Source organism: Falco cherrug, chromosome 6 (genome assembly GCF_023634085.1).
Source record: "Falco cherrug isolate bFalChe1 chromosome 6, bFalChe1.pri, whole genome shotgun sequence".
In the NCBI taxonomy this organism is placed as follows: domain Eukaryota; kingdom Metazoa; phylum Chordata; class Aves; order Falconiformes; family Falconidae; genus Falco; species Falco cherrug.
The window spans coordinates 55,014,507-55,039,899 of record NC_073702.1 but is presented as its reverse complement, the minus strand read 5'-3'; the positions used below and the strand labels follow the sequence as shown (position 1 = coordinate 55,039,899).

Here is a 25,393-nt window from a genome sequence, read left to right as displayed (position 1 = left end):
TGTGTCACAGAGAGAGATGCCAGACCTGGTGATCATGTAGATGCTTTTGGGTCAAGGTTAGGGCTGAGCTGCCTTCCAGGACCACCTGCTGGCTGGCTGCAGGGGGGCTGAAGTCAGTGTGGACCCGGGGAAATCCACCCTCCATAACCTGAATTGTCATAACTTGACTAAATGACACCAAATTCCTGTCTTGGAGAAAGGGGAGAGTTTTTTTGTGGGAAAGGAAGGAAGGCAAGGCAAGGCAAGACAAGAATATTTTATTCTGTGGCTGTAGTTATGGGGAAACTGCTGAATATGTTAAGAATTTACTGCCCAGATGCAGGAAATTCAGCTAAACAAATCTAAATATGACCTAACACAGAAGCTGGAAAACTAAAATAATGACATATCTGACCTTATTCTGTATGTTTCCTGTAGTGGAAAATTCTTTGGTAGATCTGAAATGCAGTGGGGTGTTATCACTCAGCTGAGCAGTAATGGCACAACTGCAAAGCAGTAGAAAAGCTCAAATTGGAGTGAAAATTTGATCTTGTCTTTTATTCCCATACCAGTCTTCAGGTTTGTTTAATAGCTGGCTTGTTTTGTCTGAGATCTGATGTCATTATGTGCCCACATTTAAGTGTCATTGATGTAAACGGTTATTGTTGCTCAATGCCAGGAAAGAAACAGCAGAGCCATTGGCCTGTACTTCCATAATGAAGTCAGGTGAGGGAGGAAGGTGAGGGTGCCCTCGGTGCAGACGAAAGAAGGGACCCCAGGTCTGAACCATCCACACTTTTAAAAGGAAGCAGAATTTTGATGGTTTGGGACTAAGAAATCTAATTGCCTCTAAATATTAAAGTCTGCTTGCTACTAGCTTAGCTGCCAGATGATGGATGCTTATGGATACTCCATCCCTCCTGGTTGTTTTCCTTTCCTCTTCTTTTCCTTTTTTTTCCTAAGGGGATGCTAGAGCTCATATGGGCCTTCTCAGTACACTGAGGGCTTCAGAAATGAACCTGAACAGTTTTGAACACAGAACTGAGACAATATTTTTCTAAATTGCATATTCAGTTCAAAAATGTTTATGATATTTTTGTTTATTCAATTTACAAGTCTATCTATTCTGCTACTTTGAACTGAGCAGACAAATGTTCTGCTACTTGAAACATTTTCATGTACTTTGATAATGCAGGAAAAAGAAGGTAAAAAATAATGAAGGTTTTTTTTGTTTGTCTTCTTGAGATGCACTATAACTCACACAGCAAACATTCTAAGTTTGTACAGTTGCTAAGCTTCATGTACGTGTCCCTGTTTTTTAGTATTCTTTGGAAGATGTTAGCACTAATAGTTTTCACAATTCCATTGCTTCACAATTGCTTCATATCTCATAAATCAAATGTCTTTTCAGTTTTTCTCTGTTGTGGATTATAGAAATGTCCTGTAACTATCATTGTCTCTCTCTTGACAAACACCTGGAAAGATGCTATTTGTTTTGTGAAGGAAGGGTATTTCAATCAAGAAGCCAAGGAACAGCTCTCTTTTTTTGTTGTTTTTGGTTTGGTTTGGTTTGGTCTTTTTTTTCATTTAGTGCTGCTAAGAAGAACATTCTCAGCAAAATTTTTAAGTACTGTACTTTCCCCAAAAGTGTGAGTCCTGATTTGTCCTTTTTAATGCTTATTTTTTGCTGGTGGGCTCAGCCTGTTTTGGTCCCATTGTATGTTTATATGTATACAGGTGGATGCTGGTAATCTATTGAGAGATTTGAATTCAAGCAGAAGTCCTGTACTTTTCAAGTTTTTTGTCTTTAGACACCACACCCCTGAAAGTGGAGCCCATGGGCACTGCCCGATGCAACAGACCAGGAGATTCCTCATTCTATTGATGTTGCACCAGAAGCAAAAATGTTAAAAAAGATGTAAGCAGAAAGTAGTAGAATAGGCAGTGGTTTCACAGAAGGACATGATGTAAATCTGTGAAGACCCCATTCCTACAAGGAAATGGTGGTGGTGTGATCACCAGTGTGATTAGCTGTTCCCTTAGTGACATCAGTAGAAGCCCAGAGTTATAGCACTAGCTGGTCAGCAGGCATGAAGCTTGTGCCACTGCAGTGGGAGAGGATACCACATTGTTGACTCATACTCACAGGATGCTGGGAACATCTCAAAGTCTGTTGTGGCTGTCAGCACTTGATGCCAGGGCTAATGAGGGGAAGTGGGAAGGTTGGAGAGTGAGAGAAAATGCTGAGGCAGGACTTCCAGAGGCGGCTGGCCAGCCCCACCAGGAGAAGACCCTCTACCATGTGCTTCACCCTCTGACAGTGCTACAATGTGGAGGCAAAGGAAAATAAAAAAGTAGCTCTTTTATCAGCAAAGAACTGAGAACCACTTGACTGGAGCTCAAGAGACGGAAGAGAGAAAGAAGGAGACAAGTACCTTAAGAAGTTACATCTGTGACTATTTTTCCTGTCAGTGTAATATTTCCTCTTTTGAGAGAGAGAATGTCAAACCCACAGGTTTCAGGAGCAAAGGAAAAGGCCACTCTTGTTTCCTGCTCAGGCTTGGATCTCCCCTTCTGCATGTCCTCTCTGCCTGGGCTCTGGTCACCCTGCTGAAAGCCAGGAAGGGCAGAGCATGGCCAACAGGCCAGGATTCCTCCCAGGATGGCTTGCCTTTTTTGTGCTTGCCTGGTGCGTGACTGTTGCTTGTGCCTGCTGAAATGTTCCACATCCTTCTTAGAAGCCCCCTTTAATTATTGAAAGGCTGCAATAAGGTCTCCCCGGAGTCTTCTTTTCTCCAGGCTGAACAACCCTGCCTTTCCTTATAGGAGAGGTGCTCCATCCCTCTGATCATTTTTGTGGCCCTCCTCTGGACCCACTCCAACAGGTCCATGTTTTTCCTGTGCTGCTGGGACAGGAGCCCCAGTGTCGGACGCAGCACTCCAGGTGGGGTCTCAAGAGTGGAGCAGAGGTGCAGAATCACCTTGCTCAACCTGCTGGCCCTGCTGCCATCTGTTTGGCAACAATGAGCATTTCCCCTTTGTACAAAGAGAATGATTCACTTGAACTTTTGAAGAAAAGTCACATTTCAACTAATAAATAAGGGGCCTGCAGCTGACTCAGAGATTCCCTTGTCCTGCCAGTCTCCCTCCCTGTCACTCATACACTGCTGAGCCCACCATTTAATCACTTGCAGGGGAGGGAGGAGAAAGGGGATGCATGGAGTGAGCTTGGCTAATACCAGAAAAGAAAAAATTTTCTGCGCTACGCCAAAAAGGGAGAAGAAAGAAGAGTCCGTACAGTAAGGTATGTTTTTTCTTCTACTGCGTTATAAAGGAGAATGTAGATACACTTTAAATTTAAACCAAATAGTAGATCTTATTTTTTATGTAATTCAACTCTTTGGACAGATTAGTGCAGCAGGGCACTGTGTGCAACACCAATAGTTTGGTCATCTTCTGGCATCAGTGGGGCTCTGTAGGGATTTGGCCTGGACGTGGTCTATTTATTACATGGTATCCCAAGAGCTGCTGTTCCACTGATGACATCTGGGTGCACATGAATGTTTCAGAAATGGTCTGTCTGCATATGCACATGGCTGACTGGGTGCAGCTGTATGGCTACTGGCTCATTGGCCATCCTGATGCTCTGCAATGCTGCCCTTGCACCAGGCTCAGCTTTCAAGAGTTCATTTGACTGCCAGGTGTCATGGCACATGGGAGACACAAGGCCAGCCCACTCTGCTCACAGGGAGGGTTACATGGGAGGTGCTAAGCACCATAGCTACATGGATTTTCTTAAGGCAAGAGGAGTCTTTTCCAGGCCCAAAAACCCTGCCATAGGACAATACCCTAGCATTATTGCACAAAGTCGTTTTCGTATAGGCAGGGCAAGACCATAGCCTCCTTGTGCTTTGCTGTTTTCAGTCCACGTGAGCCATTAGTTGCTTTCTGGTTCCCCTTTGACAGACATTTACAGACATCAGTGGAGCCATTTTTCTAAAGAGATCATTCTTCTAAAATATGCCTCACTACAATCTAAAAACCCAGATAAGGCAAAGTTTTATTAGAAGTACTGACTATGAGATGAGACCTGAGAAATTGAATTGACCTGATAATGGAATGAAAATCTTGGTTACAAAATGGAGATGGAGTGGGGGGGAGGAAGGGCAGAATTAAGTTTAGAACTTAATTCCTCCATGCTCAACAGCCTCATTTACAGGAAGAATACAACAAATCTCTTGTTTTTGCAGCACAAGGGCTTTATACAGGTAAACATGTTGAGAATGTTGCCTGTAGTGTTTGCCCAGCTAGACCATAAAGGACTGCTGTGAGCAGGGGGAGCTAGTGCCATTGCACAGCGCCGGTGAGTTCTGCTTTCCTCCTGCCTCCATCTGCCCCAGTGCCAGGGAGGGAGACCACTGGAGTCGTACTGCTCCTGTGAAGCCATCCAGCACGTTTATTCTGAGTACAGACACAGCGGTCTTCCATTTTGCAATTACAGAAGCAAGAATATCCTGTCGAGCTTTCTCTCTTTCCTTCCTTCCCCACTGCCACCGCTTGGTATGGCTGTAGGGAATATAAATGGAACAGGAAATTTGACCGCGTCCAGGATCAATGTCATTAAAGACACATCTTGTTTTAAAATCTAATTTTATATAACTGCTCTGTTATATAATATGCTTTTGTTTGTCGTCTTGATTTTTATCGAGGTAGTGTACATTCCCCTGGACCTTTTCATGAAGGAATGTTTATACCTGTGGGCAAGCGCTAATGGGAGTGAAAGGCTTGCATTCATGGGAACAGCATTTAGCAATTCATGGTTGCCAAGGTAAGCAGCAAAGGCATGCCCTCTGCCACTCCACTGCCTCTAAAAGAAACAGTCTCTAAGGTAACAGGCTAGCACCCCTTGAGGCCAAAAATCTTTAGCTTTTTAGACAGAAAAACACATTAAATAATACCAATAAAAGCATTTTTTTGTCCAGGCAGTTTTTCTTCACAGCAGAAAAGGGGCTCAAAGTGTTCTATTTTTGGTTCTGCACAGGAATTTAATTCAGATGCTGCCCAGTGCTTTGTGCACTCAACACCCCTTTGACAGTTTAGTTTCAGGGGCACATAGGACTAATGAGCCAAGGCGTGACTGCAGTTGGAGGTTGGCGTCTCCCAGGCCTGTGACTGTTGTTCAAAGTGAATAGGCAATTTCCCTGATTAGCTTGGAATTTGCAGCATTATCTGGATGGTTATTTGGCATGAGCCCTTTTTCCAGGATCATAGTCAGTGTGGGAGATTGAGTCACCTGAAGAGAAGGTCTGCAGAGGCAGCGCTTGCTAGATGCTGCTTGTCATGGGGCAGAACAATGGGCTTCTCTTCTTGACTTCATCTTGCTCTGCAGTCACTTGCCAACCTCTCTTATCTTACTGTAGCAAAAGGGAGAAGCAGGTGAGTCATCACATTTTCCCAGTGCAAGATTTTAATTAGGGGAAGAAACAAATAGTAGAGGGCTGTTTTTAAAACTGAATTCTAACAGAAAGTAAAATGCAGCAGCCAGATCACCTTTCTGGTAGTGTTGGTGCATACAGAAGACAACTTGTCATCTGCAGGATATTTATATGACATAACATCAGTACAGTCTGCTGGATGTGGGGAAAAGCAAAACAAGCATTTTCTGGATTTTTTTTTTTCCTAAATGACTCAGGCTATTACAGTTGCTTGACAATTATAAAGTGACAGTTTATAGACTGTAACTGAGTAATACAGGACTTGGTGGTGGTAATATGTCTTCTTCTATCTGGTGCAGTTCCTGCAGCTCCTGGAATTGTAACAAAAGTCTTAGAGCTCTTCACGAAAGTAGAGGTGCCTCCTGGAACCCTTTTGCAACTTCTTCAACAGACTTGTTGCCGACATTAATGTGTTTTTACTCACCCACATTTCAGTAAGCTTTTGGGAATAAACCTCATGTTATTGAGCTGATTTATAACAGTGCAGGGGGGTTAATGATTTGCTTACTTTCAGTCTGACAGAAAGGATACTGCCTTCATTGCACTCAAAGAAAGGACATGTGTCACTGACAATACACTTCTCCATTTACTTTCATTTCATGTTCTACAGGCTAAAGTAATTATGGAACAACTATGGACTTCCTAATGGTTTGAAGCATGGTAACATAAAGAACATTAAACAAGGAAATGAATTAGTTACATCATCCACCCCAGAAACACCCACAGTGTGACAATTTGTTACTATGCAAAAGATGCAAAGTCAAGGGCAAGGTAGGAAGTATCCAGACACTCTTTAAGTTCAACACCTTGGAATATCCACATTTTGATGCAACATGCATTCGCATGATGTTATGCAAGAGAAGTCCTGCTCCATTTGAGAGACATATTGGCTGGGGCTTACTAAATAAGCAGCAATTTGTTATTTGTTCATTACACATCTTGCTCTTTATTCACATCTCAGATGCACAAATGGACTTAAATGCCTCTTCAGGTAGGATGGAGACATGTAGCTGTCAGAGCAATTTGTGAGAAATGGCCTCTCTTCTGGGGCAGAGTCTGATGGCACCTGAGCAGCCAACACAAAACATCCTTATGCTGTCTCAGTTCTGGGGGTTTCTCCGGGTTGCCTGGAGATAATGGCCTCTTTCTGCAGTTTTGCAAGCTAAGCAACCCTGTGCCGAAGTCCCATGGGACTGAATGTTGTAAGCAATAGCTTTGCGTGCCTAGCACATGCCCACAGCACTGAATTCAGCAGTCACAGCCACCTCCATCTAAAGCATGACCAAGTTGTGAAATGAGTCTGGTCAGGAAAACAAAAGCACTGAGTCTCTTAAGTTCCTGCATATTGTCAGGAACATCCCTACAGATTTGGCTGAAACATTTCAGCAATGTTCATCTTGAGGAAGATAAACAATATGCAAAAGTTCAATTTGATACACTTTTAACTAACAGAAAGTAAGTGCTTGAAATGTGATGTTTCAGACAACAGTAGTAATAGGGAGCAGTATTAGATTCATCTATGAACTAGTAAATAATAATGACTAGGGACTGAATTACAAAACCCAGCTTTTTAAAATGCTGGCTTCAGTTAACTTCCTTGAATTTAGTGTTGATATTTTTGTTGACTCCACAAAATAGGTTAACAAGAGAACTCTACTCTGTATCTATAATTATATTATTTGATGTCTAAATTCTTTTATTCTCCCCCCGCCCCCCAAAGAACCATTGTGCTGTTACAGTGAAAAGGCAAAACCATGGGAAAATTAAAGTAAAACTTGATTGCTCATACTTTGACCATGTGGTTTATAAAGCCTGTCTTTCAACAGCTATAAAATACTTGCATTCCCATGTTAGAAAGATGAAAATATGTAACTTCCATTTGCTTAACAGTTCTTAATTTCAGCTGGAAATTGTATTAGTTAAATCTGACTTAATTGCCATCACATTTGCCTTTCTTTCCAATCTGTATTTTTTATCTATACTTCTGCAGATCCTAAGGCACAGTGTACACATGCATTTATATAGCATTTATATTCTAATGTACACATAAACTGATATCTGAGGGGCTGATCCAAAATTCAGCAAGGTCACTAGAAAGACTCCTAGATAAGCATCAGCCTATCCCCCTGGACCTCTGAGCAGGACTTTTCCTCATAATGTGTTCCCTAGATCCCGGTTGCTGCTCTCAGAGTATGTACAGGGACTGCATTAAAGAGATTTTTCTTTTTTTCACATTCAGGTTTTATTCAACCATTTAGCAAAAAGTTGACTGATGATGGGATTTCAAACGATCAGCGTTTCATGCAGCAGGTAGGTATTGGAGCTTTTAGAATATTCTTCCTATAACATTAAAACTTACTCAGTGCCCAAATGTTTTTGTCCCAAAATGTTGGCAACTTCACTTTAGTCTGTGTTTTCAGTTTGGGCACATGTTGGAGAGCAGACTCTTACCCAAAGCTTACCTGAATAAGTCAAACATCTTGATACTGCAGAACTGGAGAGGAAGTGATTTGAATATAAGGCTTTCTTGACAGATTTCCAATAATTCTAGTCCCAGTTGGCACTAAAAAAAAGCTTTGTTTTTGTAATGTTGACATTTATTTCCATGTCTATCTCAGACCTAGAAGAACAGAAGTAAAAATATTTGTGAAAAAGAAAAACCTAACATTTCAGGAAGCAAGGCAAGCGTTGGGTAGTACTGATTCAAAGAGCAGGCAAAGATCTTTTATTTTGCTTGAACTCCTTTGCCCATCTTCACCTCAGCATTTGCCAGGAAATCTCAAGATATTAAAATGTAGACTTCTTACATGGATACAGACAAATGTAATGATGCCTAATAATACATGCATTAGCAAAAGGAAAATAAAGGTGAATTGTGTTATCAAGAATGGATCCATTGTATTTGCTAGATAGTAGTAGATACTCCCTGAAGAGGGAGAGAAGTCCTTCTAGTGTATTTATGGCTAGATTGAAGTCTAATTTCTGAAGTGTTTCTTTAAAAATGCTGGTATAGGCCATGTTTTTTGTCTCCTTCTGGATTAAAAAGTAATTAATCTATTTACAGATAAAATATTGTTTTTCTTTCAGTCCCATGGGTCATAAGTAGGTACGATAAGTAGAAGATAATAATCTTATCCCTGTGCACTGCCCCTTACCCCACCACAAATAACATGCCTCTGCTTCATTGTTAGAAATAATTTGCACTTTGTGGTGCTTTCCTGGCATTTGGCCTTCTGAAGATCTCCCTCATTTTCTACATTAATGTCTTACTGCAACTGGGACTGGTTTAGAGGTGATGATATGTGAGCCAGGAAGAACTCCACCTTGATTTCGAGCCAACAAACAGTTCATTGACCTGACAGCTAAAACCACCAGCATCCTTTTGCTTTGAAACTAAGGAAAAGTGATGGGAAGTCACTGAAAGACAGTAAACGTGAACCACTTTTAAATGCCAACCTGGTTTTAAATAGTGTTTTGACAACACACAGAAAACTATTTTGAGACTTACGGGACTTCTGCAGGAGCTGGTGCAAATACAATGAAAATTTAATGTTTACATAATCTATAAATAGAACAGTAAAGAAACCCAAGTCCCACCAGGATCACAAGTCAAAAAGGAATAGGAATAAACAAGATCATTAATACACAGATTGATTGATTATTATTTTTTTTTCCTTGGTAAACAATGAAGTTGTTGATATACACATATCTGCAGATATTTACAAACATGCAAAACTCAGAGAAAATGAAAGTGTTTATCAAGGCCCATTTCCCAAAATACTACTTAGAGGAGGCAGTTGAAGATATAACAGAAAGGAACCACTTTTTTTTGATTTGTAAGTAACGTTTTTAAAGTGATTTAGATCCCAGAAAGACACTAAGGACACTCAGATAACATATTCTAGAGGTAAAATTAATTGTAAAATAGAGCCTAGTGCAGACAGAAACACAGCCTGGCACTATATGTGGGAAACTGTCCATATCCATCCCTGGAAGTGTTCAAGGCCAGGTTGGATGGAGTTTTGAGCAACCTGGTCTAGCGGAAGGTGTTGCTGCCCATGGCAGGAGGGTTGGAACTGGTGATCTTTAAGGTCCCTTCCAACCCAAACCATTCTATGATTGTATGATTCACATGTGCATGCTTGCTCACTCATCCAAAATGTAAAATCTCTAAAAAAAAGTGACTTCATTATCATATATAGTAGAAAGATAACTATTGATAAACTGGGTGGAAAAATATCAACTTCAAGTGTTTGAGAGAGTAGAGGGAACGACGTGCTATTGTTAAGCTTTCTCAGGATTATTTTTTGACAATTCATGCAAAATCAATGGAAATGCCTCTTGGTCATTTGGGTTCAAAGCAAAAGTCTCTTTCTCTTCCTCACAAACTATCACCTATAAAAAGTCAACTTTTCCATTTCTAATCTTCAAAGTGAATTACAACTGATGGAAAGGTAATGCAATGAGCTTCATTAGTCTGATTTCCATAGTCACAGTATTAAATAAAGTCTATTTTTCTTGCAGACATACTAATATCTTTATGCTACTAGTATAAAAATAATCATTTTTTGTTAAATACACCAGTGAGGAAATCACCAACCGTACAGATATAGCAATGTTTGAAAAATGAAGATAATCTTAGTAGAATTAAAAAGTCTGCTCTGGGATTTAAGGAATCTAAAGTTAATGATCCAGAATTCTTAAAAGTTACTTCCACTTCCCACAACGTTGACAAAGAACAAAAATACATTTTAAAAGTTACACACACAATCCTGCTCCCCCTGTTTTCCACCACAGGGAATCACTGAGCTAACATTGAGCTGCACTGACTAATTTCCCCCTATTTCAAACAGAGGGAACAATCATTGGTATTGGGGTAACTGGCTTTATTCACTTAGACGTTAGTTAAGGATTGTGGCCACTGAATTTCTGCCACTGTCTTCCTGCAACCACTTGTAATAGATTGCTGTGTGGATGAGTTAGAAACAATGAGGCTCCTTTAAGAGCTATTTAACCAGGTATCCCAGCTGATCCTCCTGCAGTGTCACTGAGTGCTCTTCCCTTTCTCAGCACTTCTGGCTCCTCACACTGTGCCAAACTCCAGGATGTGCCTCTGCACTCTTGGCACGTGACTGTCTCCATGCAGGCACCTCCATCCCTGGCTGGCAGAGCACAGTGTTTTCCAGGTGCAGAGACCCAAATGTAGTTTTGACACCATGCTAAGTGTGGGGACAGACATATGCCTTAGGGGTCATGTCATGGAAAAGGTGGGTGAACACCCCTCAGTTTGGGGCCAGATGAGGATATCAACCCATTAACAAGAAGTTGATTGCACTGGTATGCAATGCATGTTGGAATAAATCATCTTAGGGAAGGTGTTAGAGGACCAGTGCTACAGGAAACTAACCCACAGATACTGTGCTTCTCAAATAGGGGTGGTTTAGCTGGTACAATGCAAAACAAATATAAATATAAATATGGGACTCTTTTACAATGTCCATGAACAAAATAAAGGGTGAAAATTTGCATTTATGTTAAGAGCAATGTGATTTGTAAAACGGTAAGCTACAAGAGGGAATTCTTTTACTCTGCTGAGCTCCTAGTTACAATAGTGAAACAGCTTTTTGCGTACGAGTTTGGAAGAGGCCAATGGAAATTATAAGATTAGAAAACATGACACAGAGGAGAAAGTAAAGGAAATGGGTTTGTTTGTTCTAGAAGACAGAAGACTTGGAGGGAACACATTAACATAATCCTCCAATACAGAAAATGTTATAGAGGGGACAATGTACATCTGCTTTCCTTTTCTCTTTGGGAACAGGATGAGAAAATATCTACTTAATTTTTAGCAAACAAAGAAACTAGACTTTAGGTGAAAATACCTAATTGGGTTATTGACATATTGGAACAGATGCTAAAGCAGCTGTGGAGCATCCTCCATGCAAGGATTTCTAAGAGCAGTTGTAGACAGCCATCTGTCAGGCAAGGCCTGTGTGTACTTAATCCTGCTTTGCTGCTGGAAGAGAGACTGGGGGCTTCCTTCTAGGCATTTTGGCAGCTTTGGATGACTTTAACACAACATCTAATATTGAGTAGCTGATGTTCAAAGTGAGTTAAGGATTAGATTTTTTAGATAGTTTGAGTTGTTTTGTGGTTATTACACTGATCTTTTCCTTCCTGCTTCATCTTTGTAATTTTTTGCGTACTTACCTAATTGAGTGTATTTAATTGAAGTCATCAGAGGTACTCAAGAACTTACTCAACTTTTTTGACAATGCAGCTATTGCACAGAAGAGTTTACAATTTAACCTCTGTTTACCTGGAAGTTCGGAAAGCAGAAAGAAACAGTATATATATTAGATATTTTGGTTTGAAATCTTAAGTCTACAGCAATAACAGCTTTCTGTTATACTCCATCTTTTATTTGTTAGTCATTTAGATTTTGTCAGGGAACAGAAAATAGCTAAAAATCCTCTTCTTGTAAAAAGTTTCTAGCAAAATTATTACTAACGTGCAAGTGTGTAAGGGAGTTCTCATTAAGTGTCTGCAGTTATTTAAACTCAGAAATGGAAATATAAACTGTATCTTTTTCTACGCAGTATCTGTATGGCTGAAGATTACTTCCAGTTACAGGGAGCTATGCAGAATAAGAACATTCTTCTGTGCTTCCTACTAGTATTGCATGGTCAGCTTTAAGGAAGGCATACTGGGAAGGATTTGGAAAGGTGCATTTTGCTTTTCAGTGGACTGCTAGTGCTTGGGTTGGTTAGACGAGAGACATAGATCCTGGAGGTCGCAGGCTGTATGCCAGGATTCACAGATTAGGCAGGAGTTACATTTGTACATGCAAGAGAGTGGCTACATTTGCAGACTTTCATAAGAATTTATATAAAAGCACCTTTTCTTAGGCTAATACCAACAGAGAAATCCAGAAGATGATGACAAGCTCTCTAATTAGCTTAAACCATTTGGTCTAGGAAGCTTACGAAGTGCTTGCCAGATTTTTTTATTCCTTATCACTACATTTTCTAATACCAGCAAGGAAAACTCTTAACCATTAAATAAGGATTCCAGCTTTCTAGCCTTTATCAGCAATCGCCTACTCCTGAGTAAGTGTTTAGGCTTTACACCTTCATTGGTGCTGACTTCCAAAAGCCCTGTGTGACTGCCTACTTACTTGCATGGCAGTCAGGGAAGATTACCTTCGGCTTTAATGGGCCCTGTACAAGGCTGATGTAAGTGGCCTCCTGAACCTCTTTCTGAGCCCTGATTCTCCAAATAATTTTTTGCACAAACTCAAACCACTGACTTTGCTGAACGCAGAGTCAGGCCCCTGAAGTTTTTGGAGTTGTCAGGCCAAACCTAACGTGGCTGAGACAGCTGGAGGCCTCTCAGAGCATCAGTCCCAGGCTCTCAGTACCCTCTCACCACAGCAGGTACTCGCTCGCACAGTAGTGATCAAGATTAGAACAACCCTACTGGGATAAATATAAAAACTGAAGGGAGGAGGTCTTTGTCACACTAAATTCTAATCAACTCATTTTTTAGGATATGGAAAGAAGTTATTTAAAAAGCCCATTAGTTCTCACTTTTGTGTTGGTAAGAAGGAATGGAGCACAGGCAGCTACCCTCTCTCCTGAACCATCCATCTAAACTTTTGGAAACTTTCAGAAATCATGCAAAGCCTCTCAGCAGACAGGAATGTGCTCAGCTTTCATTTGCACAACCACTTATGGCTAATTAGGTGGAGGAGCTGAGAGAGGTAGGGATAAGTTAGAAATGTCAGAGTCTGTGGATCTGTCCACACTGTAACTCAGGTGCTCAGCCTGTTCTCAGGCACCAGATGTCTATTCATTTTCTTCCATTGATGCAAGAGTCCTGGGCTGCCCTTTGGAATAGATCTATTTCCCTGAGATTAAATCCACATTTTTTTCTGGGGATAATTTACTACCAGAAAACACTAGTTCAGCTTGTTCAGCTCTATGTAGTTTTTCTATGTTGTTCTAGCAAACTCATGCTCTTAAGTACCTTCACGCAGCCTCATACCATGCTCCATGGTGTGCATTAATTTGAAATCATGTTATAAAGACACCACTGCAGCAGGCTGAAATGTTCTGAAAGGTCATAACATAAAATAATTAGGTCTTAGGGCAACAGGGGCTTCCTATAGGCTCCAGAGGAGACAGCAGGTGAGGTGCTGTACAATATAGCCCTGAGCAGTATGGATACAAGTCACCCAATACTACCTGGTGTAGGATCTCTCCCTGGGAAGAAGCCTCTAGTGATGTGGTTGTAGCTGGTGCTGCAGAGATAAAATAGAGATTTCCTAAAAAAGGGAAGACATAGAGGTATTTTTAAGTATTCTCAGAAGAATGAGGAATACCTAAGAGGAAAAAATATTTACAATCTAATCAGACAGGAAAAGGGATGATGGATGAAAAGCTCATTCTACTTCTGCCAGTACTTCATTGTGATATTACTCAGCCAAGCTCCCAAACAGTGATTTGCTCTACCATAATCCCTGCATTCAGTTACCACTGAAATGTATTTATTGGTGGTAGTTAGCATCCAGCCTTTGAAAAGGTACACTAAGTGCCTTGGTTTTATATTTCTTAGTCAGAAAAAGTCACAATTTAACTTTGTTTTGCAAATATTTGGACAGACCAAGGAAATCTCTTTTTGTTTTGGTGTCCAGTGCTTGGATGAGTTCCTTGCAGAATTTTTGGCATCCAAAACCCATTAGTTAAATGCAGCATCTTTTCTCCTTGAGCAGGGTGATATACAGTGAAGGTTCACCCCTCCTTCCTTCCCCATATTCCAGATCTCTGGAAAGAGAAGAAGCAGAACAGTTCCCCAAACCAGCATGAGGCTTTGCTCCAGAGAGCTCCAGAGACACTCTAGCAACAATTGTGACATTCTGACAGGAAACAAAGAACAATTTTTCTTTCTGTTCTTGAACCTTCACTTCAGAGAAAAAGACAAAGACCTGGGAGATGAAAGATCTCAAACTCTAGACCCACTGTGGCTGGTACACAGCAGAGCCTCTCAGCATGTCACCACCTGGGTTATGCCACCAAGTATAGGAGGCATCCGCTCACAGGCTTATTGGAAAATGGCAAATATGCGACAAATGCAACATTCTTTTTCAGGAATTTCTGCTTCCCAGAGAGCTTTGACAATCCTGCCTCAGCACCAGTTGGTGTGTGCCAGGCAATCTGGCAAGGAATATTGGCAGAAATATGGGCAAGCACCATGGCAAATCCGTTCAGTCCCATGCTTGGCCTTCCAGCAACCCACATGGAAGCGATGCAATGTGGCAGCCCATGAGAGCTCACTGCAGCAGCGATTTCCCCTGCAGGTACTGGTGCTTGGCAGCTTGCATGTCCCAGCCGGGTAATCTTGGGGTACTAAGACAGGTCTGATTGGTTTGGACAGATCTGATGGGTGCACTGGCTATTTTATTGTCCTCTTGGGCTTTCTTAGCAACAGATTTATAAGGAAGTGAAGGATCTGTTGCACATCTAGAAGAAATCATATGCATTTATACTAAACTTTAAATCTGAAGCTATTAACATAAAAACTTAGACCTCTAGAGGAAGAGCAGTGCAAAACAAAGGAGCTGTATTTTTATATCACTTCACCCCCAGGACAGCAGACAAGAAAAGGCACAGCCTCTAGCTTCCTCTTTGTGCATTCCCTCCACTTAATAGCTTGGATATTTCTATATTGAGCAATATCAAAATGCTGGGACAGCAAAAAAAGAAAAGCCTCAAACTTTTCCAAAGACTGTTGTCTTAAAAAACTGAGTACTAGACTAAATAGTGTGCCTGCTAATTCCCTTCAGCTGTGATAAACATGTATAGTTAGGTGCGCAATGACTTTCACTAGCTATCACTTTACCTCTAAAGTAAAAAAAATCATCCATTTACTCAAAGTCTGTTTTAAACAATGGTCCTAAACTAATGATAATAAAAACCCAGTTCTACAAGCACTGTCTGCTCTGGTTTTAATTGTAGAGATCTTAATTTATGTGCACAATTTTATTTTAAATGCTACAGTCCTTGTTCAGGAAGGCTTTTCTTCCTCTTTGGACAGCTAACTCCCTTGTAGGGTGCATGCATAAATATATACATGTATTACACACACCAAAGATCTGTTAACTGGTTTTATGTTACCTTATTTTATTTTATTTTATTTCACTTTATTTTACTTTTATTTTTAGCTGCTTATGCTTCTACATGCAAGTAGTTCCAAATCGAGCAAAACTGGTGAGATGGCTGTCTCGTCTGGAGAAAGCAAGCAGAGTTTAAACATGCATAAGTTCATTCAATGACCATTGAATGATCATTGATCGAAGTCTGAAGTCCCTACTGCTTTCTTTGCCTCGGTCTTTACTAGTAAGACCAGTTGTTCTTCAAGTACCTGGTCCCTTGAGCTGGCGGACAGGAACAGGGAGCAGAATGAAGCCCCCATAATCCAAGGGGAAATCATCGATGACCTGGTACACCACTTAGACACACACAAGTCAATGGGGCAGATGGGATCCACCCAAGGGTACTGAGGTTGCTGGTGGAAGTGCTCACCGAGCCACTTTCAATCATTTATCAGCAGTCCTGGCTAACTGAGAGATCCCAGTTGACTACAAGTCAGCAAATGTGGTGCTCATGTACAAGAAGGACCAGAAGGAGGATCCAGGGAACTACCGGGCTGTCAGTCTGACCTCGGTGCTGAGGAAGGTTGTGGAGCAGATCATCTTGAGTGTCATCATGTGGCACTTACAGGACAACTAGGTGATCAGACCCAGTCAGCATGGGCTTATGAAAGGCAGGTCCTGTTTGACTAAGCTGACCTCCTTCTATGACAAGGTGATCTGCTTAGTGGATGAGGGAAAGGCTGTGGATGTTGTCTACCTAGACTCTGGTAAACTCTTTGACACTGTTTCCCACAGCATTCTGGAGAAACTGGCAGCTCATGGCTTTGACAGGCATACTCTTTGCCGGATAAAAAAAACTTGCTGGATGGCAAAGTCCAAAGAATGGTGGTGAATGGAGTTAAATCCGGTCGGCATCCAGCCACAAGTGATATTCTCCATGGCTCAGTATTGGGGCCAGTTCTGTTTATTATCTTTATCAATGATCTGGATGAGGGGATCAAGTGCACCCTCAGTAAGTTTGCTAACATCACCAAGTTTGTTGGGAGTGTTGATCTGCTTGAGGGCAGGAAGGCTCTGCAGAGGGATCTGGATAGACTGGATCGATGGGCCGAGGCCAGTTGTATGAGGTTCAACAAGGAGAAGTGCCGGGTCCTCCACTTGGGCCACAACAACCCCACGCAGCGCTACAGGCCTGGGGAAGGGTGGCTGGAAAGCTGCCCACCAGAAAAGGAGCTGGGGATATTGGTCGGCAGCTGGCTGAATATGAACCAGCAGTGTGCCCAGGTGGCCAGGTCCAACAGCATTCTGTCTTGTGTTGGAAATAGTTGGCCAGCAGGACAAGGGATAAGATCATGCCCCTGTACTCAGCACTGGTGAGGCCACACTTTGAATCCTGTGTTCAGTTTTGGACCCCTCACTTCAAGAGGGACATTGAGGTGCTCAAGTGTGTCCAGAGAAGGACAACAAAGCTGGTGAGGGGTCTGGAGCACAAGTCTTATGAGGAGCTGCTGAGGGAACTGGAGTTGTTTAATCTGGAGAGAAGGAAACACAGGAGGAACCTTATTTCTTTCTACAGCTACCTGAAAGGAGGTTGGAAAGAGGTGGGTGTTGGTCTCTTCTCCCAGGTAACAAGTGATAGTACCAGAGGAAATGGCCTCAAGTTGCACTAGGGCAGGTTTAGATTGGATATTAGGAAAAATTTCTTCATGGGAAGGGTTATCAAACACTGGAACACGCTGCCCAGGGAAGTGTTTGAGTCACCGTTCTTCCAGGTATTTAAAAGATGTGTAGATGTGGCACTTAGGGACATGGTTTAGTGGTGGACTTGGCAGTACTAGGTTAATGGTTGGACTTGATTATCTTAAAGGTCTTTTCCAACCTAAACAATTCTATAATTCTATGATCAGGGGATGGTCTGCGCTGCCACTGCTTTCCTTGTGCCCTCTTCCTCACCTTTCTTGAACATATACTGTGGCACATCCTGAAAGAGAAGCCTCCATCCACCATTCCCTTGACACTGATATAAAGGCAACTCCACCTCCACCCAGATTCCTCCCTTTCCTCAGTAACCATGAAAACACAACATCCATATTTCCCTCTCTTTCACTGTGTCTTTGGACTTAAAGCCAGGTAAGAGTATGAGCTATAAATCGAAGTGAAATATACAGCTGGGTAAATAAAATGAGACGAAAGGGAGAAAAAGGGAAATGTGTTTCCTATCACAGAGTTTAAAAAACAGACTTGGCACACAGGGGAAAAAACAAAACAGGAAACAAGGTTCTACATATAAATTAAACTTTTTCACCCTGAACCTTTTTAGATAGCCCAGGAGTAATAAGAACGTGTGTTTCTTGGACCAGCAAAGCAAGCATTCCAACACTAAATGGCTTCCTGTTCAACATGTTCAAAGCCAGGGACTGTTTTTGGGGGTTGGTTAGAAATATGTGTGAAGTATGCACTTTTACTTCAGGCCAAATAAAATGTTTTTAATCTTCACCCCCTCCCTCCCCACCCCCCCATCCCCTGATACCCTCCCCCCCTGGAAAAGAAAAAAAAAAAAAAAAAAAAAAAAAAAGTCAAAATGTGACCAGAGTTTCCTTCACTGAGGAAGTTCAATGATTAGCTTTTGGTTAATCTGCAAACATTCACACTTCCCAGCAAAGACACTCAAAAAGGAACTGGTCAATGTCATTCTGCACTGGCATTTGAGGGTGTTTAGCTATAATGAGTAGATGTATATAGGAGCTCAAGAACTTTGCCCCATGCAAAGACAGGGAAACTGAATATTTGAGGGTGTGAAGTATGTTATAGCATTTTCCCCTATTGGTGTCAAACCTATAATTCACAAACTGTTGATCCATTTTCTTCTTCTACCGCATTGGCCTCAAATGTTGTTTGGTACTTTATGTTCTTTACAGATAGATCTTTAGGTTTCGTTGGTTGTTTTTTGTTAATGTTTACAAGGTTTGATTACATGGCCAAAATTCAAAATTACACACATGGGAAAAAAACATGGAGCACCATATGCCGTGAATGCTCCAAGATGAGAAGGTTTTCCAGTTCGTCACTGAAGCCACAGGCTACTATTTGCAAATAAAATCAGAAAAGTACAGCCTTTTTTTTTTTCCCCCCAGCTAGTGGCAATAGTTAAATAGTTACATCTAACTAACGTAGGCCTCAATTTCTCCCTTTCAATATAATTTCAGAAGTCTAACCAATTACTGCTCTAGTAACATTTTTTCTCCCAACTCCAAACAAACAGAAACCGTATAAGTGGTAGCCAACTATTTTCTTTAAATATTTTTTTCATTCCAGTGTTTTTGAGCAAACTCGGGATCTAAACACTGTCCTGTTTCAATATTTGAAGAATGCTATGTACAGAGTACAGTCCAAGATGGTATGTTGTTGTGAGACATTGGTCTTGTCTGTTACTGTTATGCCACCTTGAATGAACTGAGGTGCATACCTTGTTTTGGTTCTTTCTGCCTAATTTTTACAAAAAAACATTAGCAGGCCCTTATAAACATATATTTTTGGGTTTTCACTTGAACAAAATGCATCCTAGGAAGATATCTGGATCTCCAGTCTCACCTAAGTCAGTAAAACTCAGCCTGTGCTGATTTGGACAAGACTAAGCAATGATTTTCTTTTGACCCAGCCAAATAGTGTACTCATTTTCAGAGGTACTGTTGAAGTTAGAACTAACAAAGACAGTGGGTCTTAATGAGTACTAGACTCCAATGATGACTCATCCCTGGACCTCCAAGTTCTTCAATATCATATCATACTTGATATCCAGAGCTATTGCTGGGGGGAGTGGGGGAAACAACCAAGGAAGGACAGATTTCCCTCTTTGAACATCCAGCTTTCCCAGGGAGAATCATAGGAGTTCGGTTTCTAGTGATTCTGTGGCAGCTGCTCAGTGATGGTCTTCTGCCACCTCCTTGGTGCACCACTTAAATTCAGTTTCAGTTCAACTCCATGTCTACATTGTCTTCTGCCCTTCCTTCCCAGAGGCCCATCCAAAATAAAAGTGTCAGGTTTGTTGGCAAAGTCTGAATCCTGCAACTTCCTTTCCTCTGACTGTCACCATTAATAATTTTGAGTTTCTGTTCCAGATCCCTCACACCTGATACCATATTTCTACACACCAGCTATTTTTCTGGTGTGTTAAATCAGTATTAGCAAACTAACATGAATTCTCAGGAAGGGGAGTAGGTGTATGTATGTCCCATGGAAACTGCAGGGTCCAAATTTTCTGAAGAGTCATGCCAGCAAAACTGCAGGCTCCCACCAGCAATTAGAATCAAGAGGTTAAAAACCAAAGGCATACACTTCGGGTAATCAATATGTTTCTTGTAACTCAGCCTGTTTTAAAATTGACTTTTGCAATACATCCTTTCACTTGGGATGAGGGAAAGTAACTATCTGCAAAATGCTATGAAGATACATGTGAATTTTATGAGTAAGTCATAACAGTTACTACACACACACTTTTTAGGAGACAGATATAGAGCATGATAAAAAAAAACAAACACAAATGAAGGATAAAGCATGAGAAAGAGAGAGAGAAAGAAGGAAAAAAGAAAAGAGAAGATAAAAGGAAAAAAGAAAAGAAAAGAAAAAAGAAAAGAAAAGAAAAGAAAAGAAAAGAAAAGAAAAGAAAAGAAAAGAAAAGAAAAGAAAAGAAAAGAAAAGAAAAGAAAAGAAAAGAAAAAAGAAAAGAAAAGAAAAGAAAAGAAAAGAAAAGAAAAGAAAAGAAAAGAAAAGAAAAGAAAAGAAGGAAAAGGAAGGAAGGCAGGAAGGAAGGAAGGAAGGAAGGAAGGAAGGAAGGAAGGAAAGGTGGTTGAGAACAGAAATCCGACTAAATATGGAAAAGAAAGCTGTTGCAAAAGAAAGATTGCAGAGATAATTTATGGTAGTTTAAATCCCTATTTCTTTTGCCAGGTAGAGAAATCCTAATCCTGTTACATGATCCTAATGTCTTTCCAACTGCTTCAGTGAATCATTGCCATTACCAATATGGGCAGAAATTTACTATATCAGCTTCCCAGACACTGAACATAATGTTGGCAGAGCTGATAGGTATTAACTCAGTGAGTCAGATAGGCTGTTCTTTTTTTATCTCCAAAGCACACAGCAGCAGCTTCAGTCATGTTGCCACTGCAGCTGCTGCCGAAAGCTGGGCAGCCAATGTGTTAAGAGTGGGGTTGCTGATCTGTGGTACTGCAAGAGTTGCATGGTAAGTGCAAGCTGTCCCAGCAGGTAATGAGACTGTTATTGACGTCCTGGAATACTTCCTCAAGGTCGTGTCAGTCATATTCAGGAATCTAGAAAAAACCTTAACAAATAATAATGTAGCTGTCATTATAATGAGACATAGTCGCAGGCATCATTATCTCAGTTGATAAGCTTTGTCTTGAAACTATCTTTTTGAGTCTCATGATGATTCCAAGTCTCCCTCACTGGAGCTTTGTACCTATGACATTATTTACTGTGGACAATTTCACATTTTACTGTTTTTTCTTGCTTGCTTCTAGCATATACCATTTTCAGACAGAGCTGCTTAAGCAAAGTGCTATTTGTTTTGTGGAAGCAAAGTCCATACAGCTGCTTTTTACATACTGGAAATAGGTTTTGTTCCTTGATAGGAAAGACTTTGGGTTTTAGCTAGGGCTGAAGGTGATCATGATAGAACAAAACAAGGAATACACTCTGCACTCAGTAGAAACACATCATGCAAGCCATCTGAAGGTGCTCTGACACAGTCACATGTGCTATGGAATCATTATATGGTTGACTTCTGCCAAATGTCATCATGGGATGAAGTAACAGCCAGAGGTTCATGTTGCTCTTCAAGGGACATTAAATGTTGTTTTCTCTGATTTTTCCATTCTTCTCTGCTTTCAGTGTTCCATCCTTTGAATCATTTAAGTCCAAATTTCAAAACTAATACTCTCTCAGAAAGTCAGGCTATGCTGATCTATAGCTAGGAAACTACAGTCATTTCTTCCAGATGGATGCATCACTCTATGCTTGTCTTTTCCTTGTACTTTTCCCCAGGCTCAGTTGGCCACGGGTCAAGAATGAATGTAGGGAAATGGGTACATCTCTCCCTATGAGCAAACCTACCTACCAGAGTCCGTCCCTTCTCTGCTACCATACTGCATTACCCTGAAGCAATCTCCTTTGGGCCACCGCATAGTCACCTCCGATTTGACACTATGGGGGTCTGATGTTTTAAGTGCTAGCAAAATGAATACACAGGCACTGGTGTCCAGCTGCAGTTTCTTTCTGTGATATGTAAACATCAAACCTATGGGACTTGTCTGAAAGTTTAGCAGAAGGAACTCTTGGGGATTTTTTTAACAGCACTTGTGTTCATCCATTGGTGTGTATCATTTTGATGAAGTCGCACTTCAGGGATACTCAGGACCAAAGGCTGGATTCATTAAGTGATTTAGGCATTCTTATGTACGTAGTAATTGCATTTTCAACACAGTCACAACCATATTGACCCATCACATTTCTGCTAAACAACCAGATGGGTATCAATGCACTGCAGGGAGGTCTGAGGTGTTGTTCTGTACTGTCTTAATAGAAGTTTCTGTGAAAAGTAACTGAGATACTGTTTTGCAGTTGTCTGGTGCAACTTTGAGCATTCATTCTTGCAGCAAGGTGGATAAAAGGAAGACTAGACAACCGGCTAATACAGTTGGGTAATGCTTCTGTTCACCCACCAGAAGTGTTATTTGTACAAGGCTACAGTAGCCCAACATGCGCATCTTTGCTTCAGAAAGTGAAATATCTGGGTTTGACCAAATTGCTAATGCACGTGATATATATTTATACATTTATGGACACCTAGTCAGCTTGATTATGTACATAATTTGCAGGTAGGACCTGCCATGACACAAACATTGAAAATATGGTAAAATACAGTAGGTAGCTTTTCACTTGGCACAAAGGAGTTTGTGCTTTCTTTTGGTGTAGTCAGAAGTTCTTTCCTCTGGAAGAACTTTATTATTTGGCAGAATGCTATATAAAGCAGCCCAAGTGGTCTTCCCTCTCCTCTCCTCTCCTCTCCTCTCCTCTCCTCTCCTCTCCTCTCCTCTCCTCTCCTCTCCTCTCCTCTCCTCTCCTCTCCTCTCCTCTCCTCTCCTCTCCTCTCCTCTCCTCTCCTCTCCTCTCCTCTCCTCTCCTCTCCTCTCCTCTCCTCTCCTCTCCTCTCCTCTCCTCTCCTCTCCTCTCCTCTCCTCTCCTCTCCTCTCCTCTCCTCTCCTCTCCTCTCCTCTCCTCTCCTCTCCTCTCCTCTCCTCTCCTCTCCTCTTGTATTGAAATGCCTTGTTTCTATAGAACAAAAAATGAATAATTGGAGAGTCCAGTTATCTTACTGGTGAAAGCAAGCTCCTTAGACAAAACACAGTTCTGATGGCAAGACAGACTCTGAATTGTACTCAGAAGAAGGTTTAAAACATGCAATTTCCAGCTGTTTTCAGCTTACAGAACATTCCAGGCTCTTTTGCAGATCACTTCAGTTTTCCTTGAGTGCTATACTGCAAGTACAACAACAGGTAGGCCAGCAATGGACTAACAGGAAACATTGCAAGCTTCAGCAGGAATCTTTCCTAGTCTGCATAAGTTACTGAAAGGCTACTCTAACATTTAAAAGAGCTTGCTTGACTATTATCCAGTGGTAGATATTAGGGCTTTGGGTGCAATGACTGCCCTGTTCCATCTGTACCAGGCAGATATTCTCTGCAGTCCTCCTCTTCCCCTCAGGGCATCCCTCAGGTGTACTAAGTGCCCTGATGGAAGATTGAACTGAGTTCAAGCACAAAGTCAATCTAAGTGATTGATTATGAGTGATGTTCCGTATTTGTTAGCAGTCAAGCTTTTTCAGGAACCGTACTAATTGCAAAATTGCAACTCTTTCTCCCTTGTTCTCTGTCAGTATGCACACACACACATGCACACACCACACATGCAAAAGAATCCAAATTAATTTCAGGAATGCCCAGATGTCAGTGTGCTGGAAGGTGACATCAATGCAGGGCTGATACCATGAATGTTATTACATTTGAATGCTGCCATCACTAGAGGAATGTTTTAACCCAGTAACTGAGAAATGGAAACTAAACCATTTTAGCCAGCTTGTTATCAAGACACAATATATTCATAGTAGACTAATTAATCAACATTTTATCAAAAACAAGGACTGGAAATTTGCTATATGACTTAGTGGTGCCTGTGAGTCCCTTACAATGCTTCTGGGCCACACAGAGCAGCTCTGTCAAAAGGTATTGAGAGTGCAAAGATGCAAGCAAGAGTGAGTAGGAGGGAAAGAAACCCCAGAACCCGACCCTTCGGCTGTGTTGGGGGTCTTTTCCCCTTTCTTTCTGTGCATGCAGAAAGCAGCTGATCAGATGCATTCTGCAAGTAGATACAAATACATGCACAAAAGCTAGGAACATCTTGTACACAGATGTGAGTCAGTACTTGGCAGGTGGCTAACTGGAGTCAGATTTCCCAGACAATAATTACATTTTCAAAAAATGAATTAAAGAGACAAGAGAAGAAGGACTCATTCCCACCAGTCGAAAGCATGAGCTGTGAAGTGAAATTCCCTTTTCTTTCCACATAGTTGATTCTACATCGTTTCATTTGTTGCCTGCATAAAACATCCAGGAAAGATAATAAATCTTATGAGAGCGTCCTTTTCTAAATGGGTACAGGTTAGACTTGAATAATTGTTTCTGTCCACCAAGCTGCCCAGCCAGTTCTGATCCGAAAGCTGTACAGACATAATAACAATGCAGTATGGTGTTCAAACATGTCCTGTGAAAAGGTCACAAGAACACCCCATTATCAGTATAGTTGGCCAAGGAGAATGGCATGTGGTACACCATTTGTTTTATTGTTGGCTGTGGGCCAGAAAAAACATTTTTGTAGCAAGACATCAAATGCACCTTGAGGACTATGAACTCGGGCATGTCTGCTGCTCCTATGGCAAACAGCATTCAGCTTCCTCTTAGCCCTGCATGACTGTGTCTCAGGCTTTCAGCACATTTTTTAATTTCACTGTGAACTACCAGATACGACCAGAACTGCAGAGCTGTAGGTGGGTTATGATTCTGTGTGATTGCAATTTGTTTTTTAATTGCTGCTGATTTCAGATTTTGCTTATTTTCTGATGATCAGTCTTTTTATAGATGTTTGAAAACTGCATTTTCAAAAACAACAATACATGAGAAAATGTTTGCCTTTGAAAGAAAATCTGTCTGTCTACCTACCTGCCTACCTACCTGTCTATCTACGTATGTAGATTGCTAGCTATGGAAAAGCAGAATGCCAGAAGTCAAGACAAATTAGTTTTGGGCACAGCAGTATAGTTCAACCTTTGCGTTCAAATTTTCTGATGAAAAGGTACACTCCTGTGTCAAGCTGTGGCTCCTGTAATAAACCAGATCTCCTCTCCAAGTGAGGAGGCTGTGGTGTGCCCTGGAAAATGTGGTTTAACCAGAGACCTGTGCCGAAAGAGGGAAATATAAGCACAGAGCCCACCAACTATAACTTGTTTAAGGTATTATATTTCCAGTGAAGGACGAAATATTCTAATACTTTACTGCTTTTTGTTAATTTGTTACCAGACTTTCCGTGGAAGGTCTTTGCTATCTTTATCCTTCTTCATCCTCAGTTCTCAGGGCAGCTCTAGATGTTTTCTCTGTTTAATGCAGGATAGGGGTGGGCGATGGAAAAGCATGAT

The 25,393-nt window shown here is 41.2% G+C and overlaps 1 protein-coding gene across 1 annotated transcript; it reads left to right on the top strand.

Annotated features, from left to right (window-relative positions):
- The first annotated feature begins 6,073 nt into the window (after positions 1–6,073).
- On the top strand, positions 6,074–14,871 carry LOC129736352 (uncharacterized). The gene is made up of 3 exons (XM_055714144.1): positions 6,074–6,245; positions 7,714–7,784; positions 14,296–14,871. Exons 1-3 carry the CDS (start codon positions 6,218–6,220, stop codon positions 14,869–14,871), a joined length of 675 nt encoding a protein of 224 aa, XP_055570119.1. The 5' UTR covers positions 6,074–6,217.
- The last annotated feature ends 10,522 nt before the right edge of the window (positions 14,872–25,393 follow it).